At 32.5% G+C, this 14221-nt stretch overlaps 1 protein-coding gene across 1 annotated transcript; it reads left to right on the top strand.

The window, feature by feature from the left end:
* The first annotated feature begins 789 nt into the window (after positions 1-789).
* Positions 790-4700, top strand: LOC141705196 (uncharacterized). The gene is made up of 3 exons (XM_074508250.1): positions 790-903; positions 3893-4092; positions 4379-4700. Exons 1-3 carry the CDS (start codon positions 790-792, stop codon positions 4698-4700), a joined length of 636 nt encoding a protein of 211 aa, XP_074364351.1.
* The last annotated feature ends 9521 nt before the right edge of the window (positions 4701-14221 follow it).

The following is a 14221-nucleotide window of genomic DNA, read 5'->3' as shown; positions in this document are numbered from 1 at the left end:
AAAAAGACTAGATCTGACTAATTGCATCACCTTTACCAGAGTTTACTATTGCTTGAGAACACTAATAATAAAAATACTAGACATATGGAATCTTCTAAAATTGATAAGCCCAAATTTGACAAATTAAAACCACCCAAAATCAGGATTTTTACACAAATTCTACCCCCCTAATTAGGGTTCGGGAGCAAATTCAAACCCCCCCAAAAGGGCTTGTAAATAAATATTGAAGAACCCAAAAATTAGGGTTTCTGACTCACATTTTAATATATTATAATCTGGGTGTACCTTTATTTAGATCTTTGAATAGAAAGAAAGGACTGAGAAGCTTTGAAAAATAGCCGAGCAGATGAACTTATGACTGAGCTTTGAAAAGAGATGAGGGGCGGCCATGAGTGGCGGCGAAGAGCAGATGAATAGACTAAATATATTGTGTTGGGGCGGAGAGGAGTGTGTTTATATTTTAATTAAAAAAAGTATAGGCTTTCTGTTTACTTGAGCGGGCTGGGCTTCTATTTTACTTGAGCGGGATTTTTTCCCCCATTTTTTTTTAATTTTTTCACCGATCTAAAGTAACACCAGTATAGATGTTGGCATAGTAAATTTAAGGCAACAATTATAGTACCATTTAATTATGATGTTGCCATATATAAATATTTCCGATTTCATGCCACATAAGGCAACATTTTTTATGGAAACACCATTTTTGGATGTTGGTAAAGACCATTTATGTGGTAATGGGAGAAGGATGTGCATGTTCAAGCCACTAAAGTAATAGTTCCATCTGTTACTATGCCAAAGCCATCGGTCAAAGGGGAGTTGGACAACATAGATCTCATCAATCTAGTTGCAGCTGAGTTAAAGGTCAAAGAGAGGAAAGAAAAGATAGATGCAAGATTAGCTCAAGTATTTGGCTCAACTGCACAATAATCATGATCTGTGAAGCACTTCACACGGTTGAAGCCTCTTACTGTAGCAGAAATGAAGCTGGGAAAGGTGACAAGGGAGGGACATCACTTGTAGATGAAGTTAAGCCTGTTGTGGTGCTCAATCCAAAACCATCAACTTTTAGATTCACAAGCAAACATCCAATGCAGCTTGATCATTCACCTACAAGGCCTGATGAGTAGAAACGCATGGTCAAAATAATTGCTAGCTACAAGACAACCAAGGATGTAACTTTGAGAGACAGAATCGCAAGAATTTACAAATATAGAGAGATGATTTATGTAATGAGTGGACATCCAAGGTTTGAAGAAGTAAGGGAGTGAGAAGCTTTGAGGTTAAGGTCACAGCTAAAGAAAAAGCAGGTTGCTAAGGAAGCTTAAAAGAAAATTTAAAAGCTTGCTACTACAACTGAGAAGAAATTGGATGTTGAAGAAAAAAAAGAAAAAAAAGCCTGAGTAAAAAACATGTAAAAGAATAAAGATAAGACTAGGGAGATGGGTAATTAGAATTTTAGAAGAAAAGGAAAGTGAACCATCTCAATCAATTTCTACAAGTCAACCAACTGTGCCCACTATGGAAACATCTGAAATCAAGGTCAATCCTGAGGTAAACTTTCATGGTGAACTTATAGTGTCAAAGGATGAACCTACATATTGGGAGAGTTTACCAATTCCAGATCTAAACATGCCACTGTCAATAAAGAAGAGAACCTCAAGAAGGAAGATCAAGCCAACCCTACCTCCAACCAAATCCATCTCAAAACCAAAGCCTACTGTCAACAAGGATGATCAACTCTACATCTGTGACATCAAAGAATTTTCTGACATTGAACTCTATCTGGATGAACTGAAAGAAGTGAGAGGAATTGATGCTACTTACAGACTTCCAGAGAGATTGGTGTTCAGATATAAGGGTGGTCATGAGATAATATGGCCTTTCTACAGGATTCTCAATGCAAGCTACAATGTCTTAGTCAAGGTATTTTATGCAATAAAAAAAGATTTTGGATTCTCAAAGGTTGTTAAATCAGAAATACTCAAGAAAATAAGTTCAATCAGATAAAGATGGTGAGATCCTAGTGCATTACCAAGGGTACTAACTATTCTAAATATTGGGGCACATGAAACCCTACTGAATTATGCAGTTTAGAGATGAGAAGTATGTGAGAAGATTTTTCAGACTTGAAAACTAGCTTAAAGTTTCTAATAATGAAACTCTCAAAGAGATGCAAGAGGTGCTGGATATCAATGAATAAAATGAAGCTGAATTCTACAGACAACTCCAACTGCAAATTGAGAAAAATAATGAGAAATTGGGGAAGAAAACAAAGGAATCAAGGAAAAGAAAATGATTTGCTCAGTCTAGAGAAGCACCTTGATAATGACATGTAAACCTTCTTTAACCTTTTTTGTACATTTCATTTTTAATGCAGCACTTTGAAATTTTTCTACTTTTTTTGTATTATCTTAATAGGATGTTTTGTTATCATCAAGTCAACCTAAATTTATGCCTATAGTTCCATTGGACATAAATTTGGGGAGATTGTAAGAAATATGTTGTAGTCTTGATGATACCAAAACACCTTAAGTAGATTTATTAAGTGTCTTTTGTAGCCTTCAACGGATAACCACAGTTATCTATCTGTTAAAGGAGTAGCTTATTTAAATAAGTATATAGCACATTCTGTACACTATAATAGCTAAGGGATTTGGGAGTGTTAGTTTTTTTAAGTCGTGTTGATAACTAGAAAGATATACAAAATAGGTGGGCTAATTGTAAATATAAAATACTTTGTAATTTTGTATAAGTGAAAGAATATCAACTGCTAAGGAAACATCTTCCACTCCCAATCTACAAGCTTCAACGGATGACTCTAAAAGTTTCAACGGATAACTCATATGCCCTCAACAAATAAGCTAGTCAAGAAGCCTTCAACGGATATCAGATAAAATTGTCAACGGATGTTATCAAGAAAACTTCAACGGATGATACTAACATAGTGTCAACAGATAACACCTATGAAGCTTCAATAGATAATCAACAAAGAGAGCAGTTGATAGTGACTTGACAGAAGCTGACAGAGTCACATGAGTTGATAGTGCACAGAGGGAATGTGGCAGCCTCATTGCAGGTGTTAGAAGAAAATGTCCATTTCCATGCAAAACAAGCTCGTTCAAAGATGTTGTATCTAAGTTGGATTGCATTCGACAAAAAAAATGAAGAAGATATGCTTGGAACTAACTGATGGAAATATTATTTTTGTCTTATTAACATGTAAACTTGGTGAATAAATAAACCAAGTGTATGAAGTATCTTAGAACTTAACTAGAACAACAATAAGAACAAGCAATCTATATCTTTAGTACTCTTAAGTTTTAAGTTGTAAGAAACATTTTAAGCATCTGTGTCCATTTTGCATCACAGAGATTTCTTCAATATATTCATCTCTGGTCGAATGACAAATCCATCAAAAAAAATTTAAACTTGTGTTTATTTACTTTGTGTTAGTTGAATATTTTTAAAGTCTTATTTGCATTCTTGCATATTCACAAACACGGTTGTATATTATTTTCAAAAAAGTAGAAAGTAACAAGAGTTCCATTCAACCCCATTTCTGTAATTATGTTGTTATATTGTTAGGAAATAATAGATGGTTAAGGGTAATACAATAGATTTAGATGAGATTTCAACTGAATTTTGACAATGTCTGGAAGAAAATGGTATGAATTAGTTGATGAATCTCTTTAATGTTATATTTCGGACAACCGAGGTGGCTAGTGATTGGCGGTTGAGTCTGTAAGAATAAAGGTGATGCTCAATATTGTAGTAACTATTGTGGTATTAAGTTATTTAGTTATACAATGAAATTCTAAGAACGAGTTATTTAGTGCAGGTTTAGGGGAATCGTTTATATTTCTACCAATCAATATGGTTTTATGCCTGGCAGGTCAACGATGCGATATATCTTGTTCGTTGCCTCATGAAGAAATATCAGAAGCGTCATAAAAATATTTATATGGTGTTTATAGATCTTGAAAAGGCTTATGATAGTGTCTCACGTGCAATAATTTGGAGATATTTAGAGGCTCAAGGGGTTCCGCCTGGGTATGGAGATGTTATTCAGGATATGTATTCAGCGATAATGACGTTTGTTCAGACATCGTTAAGAGATACTTAATATTTTTCAGTTGAGGTGGGCCTTCATCAGTGGTCGGTATTAAACCCCTTGCTTTTCATTATTATTTTAGATGTGATTACTAGTACCATCCAAGCTCATGTTTCTTGGTGTATATTGCTTGCGGAAGATATTGTATTAGTTATGGAATTTAAAGTTGAGGTTAATACAAGTTTAGAATGGTGGAGTGCATCATTAGAGGCTCACGGATTACGTTTGAGTTGTTCCTAAGACAAAGTATATTTGGGATAATTTCAGTGAAAAGAATCAAGAGATGGATGTTGCCATTTGCATTCTAGATGACCGTGTTCCACAAACTGATAGTTTTAAGTATATGGGCTTTATCATCAAGAGCAACGGTGATATTCTTGCTGATGTTACACATCGTATTAAGGCAAGTTGGATTAAATGGAAGGCTGTTATTGCATTTTTATGTGATAAGAGCGTACTTGTGAAGTTGAAAGATAAATTTTATAGATTGACAGTTAGACCGACATTGATGTATGGTTTCGAGTGTTGGCCATTGAAGAAATCCGAAGGACGTAAGTTGGAGACTGCAGAATTACGTATGTTACGATAAATTTATGGTTGCACAATGGAGAATTATATTCAGAATAATACTTTTATAAGAGTCATGGATGTTGAATCTATTTCCAAGAAAATAAGGGTTGAAAATATTTCCTTGAGAGTGTTACAAGATTTTTCTATCTAAATTGTTACTGCTAACAAAGGACCGGTATTAACTTTATAATTCAGTTAACTGCTGGTTTACACATTGTACAATAAGACATGCCATTAACCTTTAGTAAACTGTCACTTGTCATTTCTAATTTAGGACAAGTGAATCTTCTATTTCTGGCTTAACATATCTTTAGCATCCTGTGTTTACTTTGATCTTCCTTTGTCAGTTAATCTTCACCACTGATCTTGCACATCCTTCAACCTGCTTTTTGTAGACTTGTCAATCCGGCTGGTTGGATTGTTTGTTGATTGTAGATCTTGGATATTGAATTGGTCTATAATTTGTACTTTGAGAATTTACCTCGAGATCTTCAGTTAGACATATAGAGATCTTGACATCTCGATAAGTATATTGACTTATCGAGATCTCTAATACTCCATAGTGAATTTGACTTGTAGAGGTCTTTGAGTTCTCTATAAGAGACTTTGGCTTGTCGAGGTCTCTCAGCTTCATGTCTTCATTTTGACTTGTCGATAACTTAGAGTTCTCTAGTGAATTTTGACTTATCGATATCTCTGAGTTCTCTAGTGGACTTTGACTTATCGATAACTCAGAGTTCTTTAATGAATGTTGGTTTGTCGATAACTCTGAGCTCTCTAGTGAGGAAATCACTTGTCGATATCTCCAAACTTCATGTCTTCAATTGGCTTGTTGATATCTCTCTGAGTTCTCTAGTAGCTTTCCTGACTTCTCGATAAGTCATTTGGAGTTCTCGAGTGACTTATGTATAACACTAAATCTGTGACTTGTAGAGATCTTGACTTAGAGTATTTTTATCCAAACAGATTTATTCAACTCTAAACTTCTTCAAAATTCTTCTAAGGCATGATATTCTTGATCTTCTCCCAGATATAATCTTTAGGCTTGATACTGTTTAAGAAAAAAGACTCCAGTATGCTCCTTTGCATTTTTACAGACTTTAAAATGTTACAAGTACAAATACAAACTAAGATAACAATAGAACTTACTTAGGGTTATCAATTTGACTTAGTCTTGTTGAGGTACAGGAATGTCTTGCACAACAAATTATATCATGTAAAATCTGTTGCAAACTTTACAGTAACAATTTAATTTTACTTTCTACAAATTATCGATAAATATGTATATATATATTTATTTATTTATTCTCATTGCAAAAATTGTGATCTGTTTACATATTATTGAATGAAATTTTGATTTTCATAACTTGATACTCTTTTATTGTATGATTATATAATTGAAATTATTATTAAGTTTAATAATGAAACTAATAAACTCAAAATTTTCATATAATATAAATTATAATATAAATTCGAAAATTGAAATAAAAAAATAAAAAATAATAGTATTCAACTTATATATGCCTCTAATATGTCTTTGTATACTATTTTACATTAACCATTTATTTATTTTATTTTATTATTCAACTATCAAATATGTTAAATAATATTTATTTCTAAAATATCGTACTGTATATCTACGATAATAAACGATATATTTAAATGGGTTCCTTGTTTTTTAGTAATATTAAAAGAATAATTTTTTTCTTATATCATGAATTTGGTTATATGTACCTTTATCTTAGTAATTCAGTGAAATTTAAGAGATTTTAATAAAATATAAGATAATGGTTTTTGTTCAACAACGAAATTTAACCATAAATTTAAAAGTAATTAAAAGTTATTAAAAATTCTTTTCTACGCCCGCTTTTTTTTCATTAATTCATAAATAATTGTTTGTACAATGTTAAACTTTTTGATTAATTCTTACTTTTTTATTACTTGTTGATATTTTCTATATACAATTTTTCCTAGTTTAAGGAAATATAAATAACAATTGATTATTAAATAAATGAACTAATTTATATAATAAAAAATTATCACTTATATTTAAACAATAGAAAAATAGAATAAATAAAAATAATATTTTCATGTAATTTAAAATAAAATTGGGAGGCTAAAATAGTCATATTATAGTTATATTATAATATTCAATCCCTAATCTAATTAGTCAAGGTGACTCATATAAATATAAAAACGTTCTCGAGGGTAACATACAAGTTGCTTACTGGCCGCATCAAACATTTCACTGTCCTAAATTCATAGTTTGGGTACCATCTCATACCAGAGACTTTGAAGTAACATTGTTTGATTTTTTAAAAATATTTGTGGACAATATGTGTCATTAAAAATTTATTTTTCAAAAGTTACTTTAAAGAAAAAATAGAACAAGCATGTATATTTAATTTAAATATTTCTTTTATTCTTTAATGGATACAAAATCTTAAGAATTTTGATAAGCTAGTAGAATATATGCTAAAATTATAATATCTATGGCACAGTGAACAACAGAGAAGTGGACTATGCTTGGGATCATGGCACAAAGCAAGAGAAGGGTACCAAGAATTGATGATTCAGTCTTGCTCTTGAATGAAGATTTTCTTTGTTTTGCCTTCTGACATGAATCACAAAGGCCATCAGGAGCAAATACTGATTTTGGCAGTCCTCTCACAAGATCTTTCTTGACTAGTTCATTTATATTATTAAAATTTAAATGAGAGAGTTTCTTGTGCCAATCCCAGCTTTCTTCAATTGATGCTCTACTCAACAGACAAATTGCAGAACCATCAGTACTTGTTAAAAGCTTGGATTCATAAATGTTACCATGCCTGTATCCTTTCAGAACAACTTTGCCTGTAGATTTGCTTACAACTTCATAATATTCTTCAAAGAAATCCACATGATAACCTCTGTCACAAATTTAACTCACACTCAACAGATTGTGTTTAAGTCCTGAGATCAGAGCTACTTTTTCAATGATGACATTTCCAAGATTAATATTTCCATATCCTAGAGTTTTTCCAATGTTGCCATCTCTATAATAAACACCTGGGCCAGCTTTGTCCACAAAGTCTGATAGCAGGGCTTTATTTCCAGTCATATGTCCTGAACATCCACTATCCAGAACTAGGATGTTCTTCCTGTTGCCCTACAATCACAAAGAATGCTAATGATTAGTTTTAAGGACCCAGACTTGCTTGGATCCTTTGGCCTTTTCAAATTTGTTAACATTTGCAGTGGATTTAGCATCAGAGTTTATGTTAACAGTTTTATTATCAGAATTTGTAATATCAGACTTTGCATCAGAACTTATACTAGAAGGAATAATGCTAACTTTCTTTACAGAAGGTTTTATTTGATAATAATCATAGTACACACTATGATATTCCTTACAAGTATATATGGAATTCCATAAACTACCACAATGAAAACAAGGATTTTGTGGCCTATATCTAACAGACTGACTCTTAACTCTTGATTTTGAAGGTAAGAAGTTTATATTCTTATTCTTCCTGCAGAAAGAAGCCAGATGGTTAGAATTTCCACAGTTATGACATGTTTTTCTAGGAGCATTAGGAACAGGCTTATAATTGTTACTTTTTTCACACCTTCCTTTCCATTCTTATTTTTCCTAGGTGGCTTTACCTTGTTTGCATTCTTAACATCTTTCAGCTTATGCTTAAGCTGCTTCTTAGTCATTAAGCCTATCTTAACTTCAGTTGGCTTATCCTGTTTAGGTTTGTCAGAAGTTACTATCTCCTTAACTTCTGATTTCTCAATATCAGACTTTGCAGTTATAAACTTAACAGGATTTACCTTTGGTTTTTGTTTAACAATTTTAGGCTCAGTTTCTACAGTTCCCTTATTGTTCTTGTCATCTCCATACCCTAAGCCCTCTTTCCAGTTTCCACTACTAAGAATATCCTGAGTTGCTTTACCAGAGTTAGTCCAAGTCCTGATAATCTCTTTTTCCTTTTCTAACTCAGTTTTTAGAGATTCATTCATTTCTTACACTTCATCCCTAACATAAATGACATCATCTCTATCTTTCCGAGTTTGATGGAACATGACTAACTCCTTTTCTAAATAATCATTCCTCTTTTTATAAGCAAGATTTTCAGAAGTTAATTTTTCACATGTTAAAGTTTGATCTTTATAATTAATGAACATGGTCTTAAGATATCTTCTTAACTCAGTAATATCATTAGTATGAAAGGCATAAGTAGTCTAAGGTACCTTTAAGTCAGCAGTATTAGAACTGCTATCAGCATTTGCCATCAAGGCATAGTTTTCCTCATCCTCAGAATCTGAAGCATCTGACCAGCTTTTCTTCTTTATGATAAGAGCCTTGCCTTTGTCACTCTTCCCTTTTCTGCAATCTGGAGATATGTGGTATTTCTCACCACAGTTGTAGCATTTAACATTTGAGTAATCTTCTTTGTCAGACTTTTCTCCTTTGCCTTCAGATTTTCTGAAACCTTTCTTTTCAGAACTTGCATCTTTCCTGTAAAACTTCTTTCCTCTCCTGAATTTTCTGTACGCAATCTTTGTGATCCCTTTCACCATAAGAGCACACAGCTTCATCATCTCCTCATCAGGGTCGATCTCAGGTATACTTTTAGTTTCTGAGTCATCATCACTATCAGAACTTGATGACTCAGTATCAGACTTTGTGATGAGAGCCTTTCCGTTGCCTTTCCTTGAGGCATCTTCTTTGGGACTTTCCTCCTCATCTACAAAGGCAACTGTTCTTGACTTTCTTCCATTCCTCTTGCTTCTTTGTTCCATCTCAAGTTCATGAGTCTTGAGCATCACATAAATTTCATCAAGAGTTGTTTCATCAAGATTATAGTTGTCTCTTATTATTGTGGCCATCAAATCCCATCTTTCAGGAAGAGCTAACAGGAATTTAAGATTTAAATCTTCAATTTTATACTCTTTGTCAACTAGTGACAAATCATTCAAGACTTTGAAAAATCTGTCATATAAATCAGTTAATGACTCATCAGGCTTTGAGTCAAAGTGCTCATACTCTTGAGTGAGTATCATCTTCCTGTTCTTCTTGATTGAATAAGTTCCCTGGCACCTTGTTTCCAAAGCATCTCATATCTCTTTTGCAGTCTTGCAGTTAATTACCCTGTTTGACATGACATTATCAATGGCACTATTCAGCAAGTGTCTTACCTTTGCATCCTTTGCAATTGATGAGATATCTTCAGCAGTGTAATCACTTTTCCCCTTTGGTACAGACTTTGCTGGCTGACCTGCAACTTCCACAGAGAGTTTGGTTGGCATATGTGGTCCTTCATAAATCTTGTCGAGATATTCTGGATCTGTAGCTTCCAGAAACATAGCCATCTTCACTTTCCATATGGAATACTAAAAAGGTTTCAACATTGGAACTCTTATAGTCTCATATCCACTATGAGTTATGGTTTTTGGAGGTTCTTCAGTTTTGGTGGGCTTGGTTGGAGTTTCTTCTTCAGACATGATTGGTTTTGGATCTTAAATTATTTGTGTGTTAACAGAAGGCTCTGATACCACTTGTTAGGTCACACACACTGTAGAAGGGGGTTGAATACAGTGTATAGCACAATCAAATCGAATATTAGAACTCAAGTAATAGAAAACAGATTTTATTCAACACAATAAACTCTGTTACATTATGGAACTGTCCTCTCTCAGTGATGAACAAATTATCACGAGAACTGCTAGAGTTACAAAGAATAATAACTTCGATAATCGTAACACTTATAGTGTAAACTCTATGCCTGTGTTTATATACTACACAGTTACAAGATAATCTTCTAATTGATATGGAGTATAATTCTGCTTCCTAAAATATATCAACCAGTTATCTTTTCTTCCAAGTATTCTATTCTTCATATAATTCCTTCTTCATGCACAATTCTTTCTGTCTTAGTCTCGATCTTCTTTCCTTTCAATCAGCCGCCTGCCTTATTTGAAAGTCATCTTAAGTCCTGATATTATCTCCTGATAAATATCTTCTGAACCTTAAGTTCTGATAACTTAAGTTCTGATATCTTAAGTTCTATCTTCAGTATAAGTGTTGATTTCCAGTTAAACATTGATTTGTCCTGTAAGGTAAGATCTAAAAACTAAACACAAATCATATTACACATGACATTATCAAATATATCTAACAGTTTAAGGATAAGACAATATGTTTAGATGAGATTTTAACTGAGTTTTGACAAATTTTGGAAGAAAATGGTATAAATTAATTGATGAATCTCTTTAACATTATATTTTTGGACAACCAAGGTGGCTAGTGAGTGGCGGTTGAGTCAATAAGAATAAAGGTGATGCCCAACATTGTAGTAAATATTGTGGTATTAAGTTACTTAGTTATAGAATAAAATTCTGAGAATGAGTTATTTAGTGTAGGTTTAGGGGAATCGTTTATATTTCCGCCAATCAATATGGTTTTATGCCTGGCAAGTCAACGATTGATACGATATATCTTGTTCGTTGCCTCCTGAAGAAATATCGGGAGCGTCATAAAAATATTTATACGGTGTTTATAGATATTGAAAAGGCTTATGATAGTGTCCCACATGCAATAATTTGGAGATATTTAGAGGCTCAAGGGGTTCCACCGGGTATGAAGATGTTATTCAGGAAATGTATTCAGCGATAACGACGTGTGTTCAGACGTCGTTAAGAGTTACTCAATATTTTTCAGTTGAGGTGGGCCTTCATCAGTATTCGGTATTAAACCCCTTGCTTTTCATTATTATTTTGGATGTGATTACTCGTACCATCTAAGCTCATGTTACTTGGTGTATTTTGCTTGCGAAAGATATTGTATTAGTTACGGAATCTAAGGCCGAGGTTAATACAAGTTTAGAACGGTGGCGTGCATCATTGGAGGCTCACAGATTGCGTTTGAGTTGTTTAAAGACATAGTATATTTTTGATAATTCCAGCGAAAAAAATTAAGAGATGGATATTGCCATTTACATTGTAAATCTCCGTGTTTCACAAACTGATAGTTTTAAGTATATGGACTTTATCATCAAGAGCAACGGTGATATTCTTGCTAATGTTACACATCGTATTAAGGCAGGTTGGATTAGATGGAAGGCTGCTATTCGATTTTTATGTGATAAAAGCGTACTTGGGAAGTTGAAAGATAAATTTTATAGATTGACAGTTAGACCGACATTGATGTATGGTTCTGAGTATTGGCCATAGAAGAAAGCCGAAGGATATAAATTGGAGACTGCAGAAATGCATATGTTGCGATAGATTTGTGGTTGCACAATGGCGAATTATAATCAGAATAATACTTTTAGAAGATGCATGGGTGTTGAATCTATTTCCAAGAAAATAATGGTTGAAAATATTTTGATTGGGGGAAAGAGAAAGAGAGGTAGACCGCATAGGACGTGGCATGATCAATTGAGTTCGGATATGGCAGCTTTAAATCACACGGGTGACATGATATTAGATAACGTTTATTGGAGACAACATATTAACTGGATCTCGTGACTTAAACCGGGTTCGGACGTAAAGTTTCATGTACACATATGTTGGTAAATGATTTTCTTTGTAAGTCAGAAGTATAGAAGTTCAAATTTTGACAAATACGAATTTGATTTTTTTACAAACATTTCTGTGTTTGAAGGGTAAGGTATTCTCCCTCATAAACATTTATGTGTCCTAATTTTATCTACATTTCTTCATCAATTATTCCAAAACTAATATCTAAATTAATTTTACATCTCAATTATACTAATCAATTAATTTTTTAATGGGATCCATCAATTTCCAGCATCACCATCAACATGTAAGTTAAAATCCTTACATCAATTTATAGTTCATATCTGATTTTATTCATCATTGCATCTATCATATCATTTATATTATTTTTAATGCATTCATGACTCTAGATCATTTTCGATATCAATTATATATCATTGCATCATTAAAATATCACTATCAAGAACTTTGCTTCATTTTCAATTATTGTCTATAATAAATTATTATTACTTGATCATAAAATAAAAATTGATTGAATTTTCAGATATAAATATATATATATTTAATTTATTTATGTGTCCAAATTTACAATTTTTTTAATAATTTACAAAAACTTGACTTCTACAATAATATTTTTTTAATCAATATGAATTTGCACATGTATTCTTTTTTGATAAAATACACTTCAACTTTTATATGTTCACTTCGTCTTATAAAATTATCCATTTCAATTGAAAATTATTTTAGGGGTATACTGTAACAAATAATTCTAACATTATTGGGAGAGAAATAAGTAAATTAATTTTCTTTTCTTTTTTTGTAAAATATATTATATTGTAATTATTAGTTATCAATACAATTCTATTGATATCAAGTTCATAAACTATAATTATTGAAAAAAAATCAATTTTAGTTACTAGTGGATGTATTATTTTAATTTTATTTGTTTGTTTGATTTTTAAAAATATTTATGGACAATATGTGTCATCAAAAATTTATTTTTCAAAAGTTATCTTAAAGAAAAGACAAACAAGCATGTATATTTAATTTAAATATTTCTTTCATTCTTTAATGGATGCAAATCTTAAAAATTTTGATAAGCTAGTAGAATATATGCTAAAATTATAATATTTATGGCACAGTGAACAAAAGAGAAGTGGACCATGCTTGGGATCATGGCACAAAGCAAGATAAGGGCACTAGAACCTATGCAGTGTGCAACTATTGCTCACACCCGTTGTCCGACATTACAAGACTCAAATATCATTTAGCCAGTGTGCCTCCAGTGCCTCCAACAGTATCATTTAGCCAGTATGCCTCCAGCAGTAAATGAAGGATTTAGAGATAATTTCCTTGCAGATCCAAATGATCCCACACTCCTCATTCTGAAAAAGAACCAAAATAGGGTTCCAGTTCCGAAAATAGGCCTAGTGATGAGGTAAGATCTAGCCTTCTGATAAATATAGTTTTCTAAATAATATTTAACAAAAAAATTTAGTTGTATTTATATGTTTATAAGACTGAAGTAGTTATACTGTTTTTAGGAGAATCGGTAGCAGGCTAGTTCTCAGATTGCACGTCCTAGGTGCTCAGGCAAAATGGCAATTCTTGAAGAAAGAGTGCGAAAATTGGAGGAAGCTTTAATAACCCCAATTTTTTGAATTTTTGAAACCCTTATGAATAGTGTTTTGCTGATTAAGAAAACTTTTCATGCCACACTATGAAGGGGTTCTTTTATTGATCTTCTGGGATATTATTAGTACTCTATGTGGTATATAAGTGAATGTAAAGATCGTCAGAATTCAAATCTGAACACTTTCATTTTTCCCGAAAATCCACCAGATACCGAAAGAATTGAATATAAGGTAACAGAATAAAAAGGATTTAAATTCAAGGATTATAAGAGATGATCATAAAAGGAATATAATGTATTGAGAAAGGTTAAGGGAACCTAAGTAATAAGATCCCGTGTATGATCCCTCAAACGATAAACGAAAACGAAAGTTAAGTGAACCGTATAACAGATCAGCGGTC

This window comes from Apium graveolens, unplaced genomic scaffold (assembly GCF_009905375.1).
Source record: "Apium graveolens cultivar Ventura unplaced genomic scaffold, ASM990537v1 ctg8620, whole genome shotgun sequence".
Classification (NCBI taxonomy): Eukaryota; Viridiplantae; Streptophyta; class Magnoliopsida; order Apiales; family Apiaceae; genus Apium; species Apium graveolens.
This window is presented reverse-complemented; position numbering and strand designations above follow the sequence as displayed.

Coding starts and splice junctions, on each gene's coding strand:
- LOC141705196 (XM_074508250.1), top strand. CDS start 790: ATGCCAAAGCCATCGGTCAAAGGGGAGTTGGACAACATAGATCTCATC. Junction 904..3,892: donor TAGATGCAAGATTAGCTCAA/GTATTTGGCTCA, acceptor TATGCCTGGCAG/GTCAACGATGCGATATATCT. Junction 4,093..4,378: donor ATGTATTCAGCGATAATGAC/GTTTGTTCAGAC, acceptor GGATAATTTCAG/TGAAAAGAATCAAGAGATGG.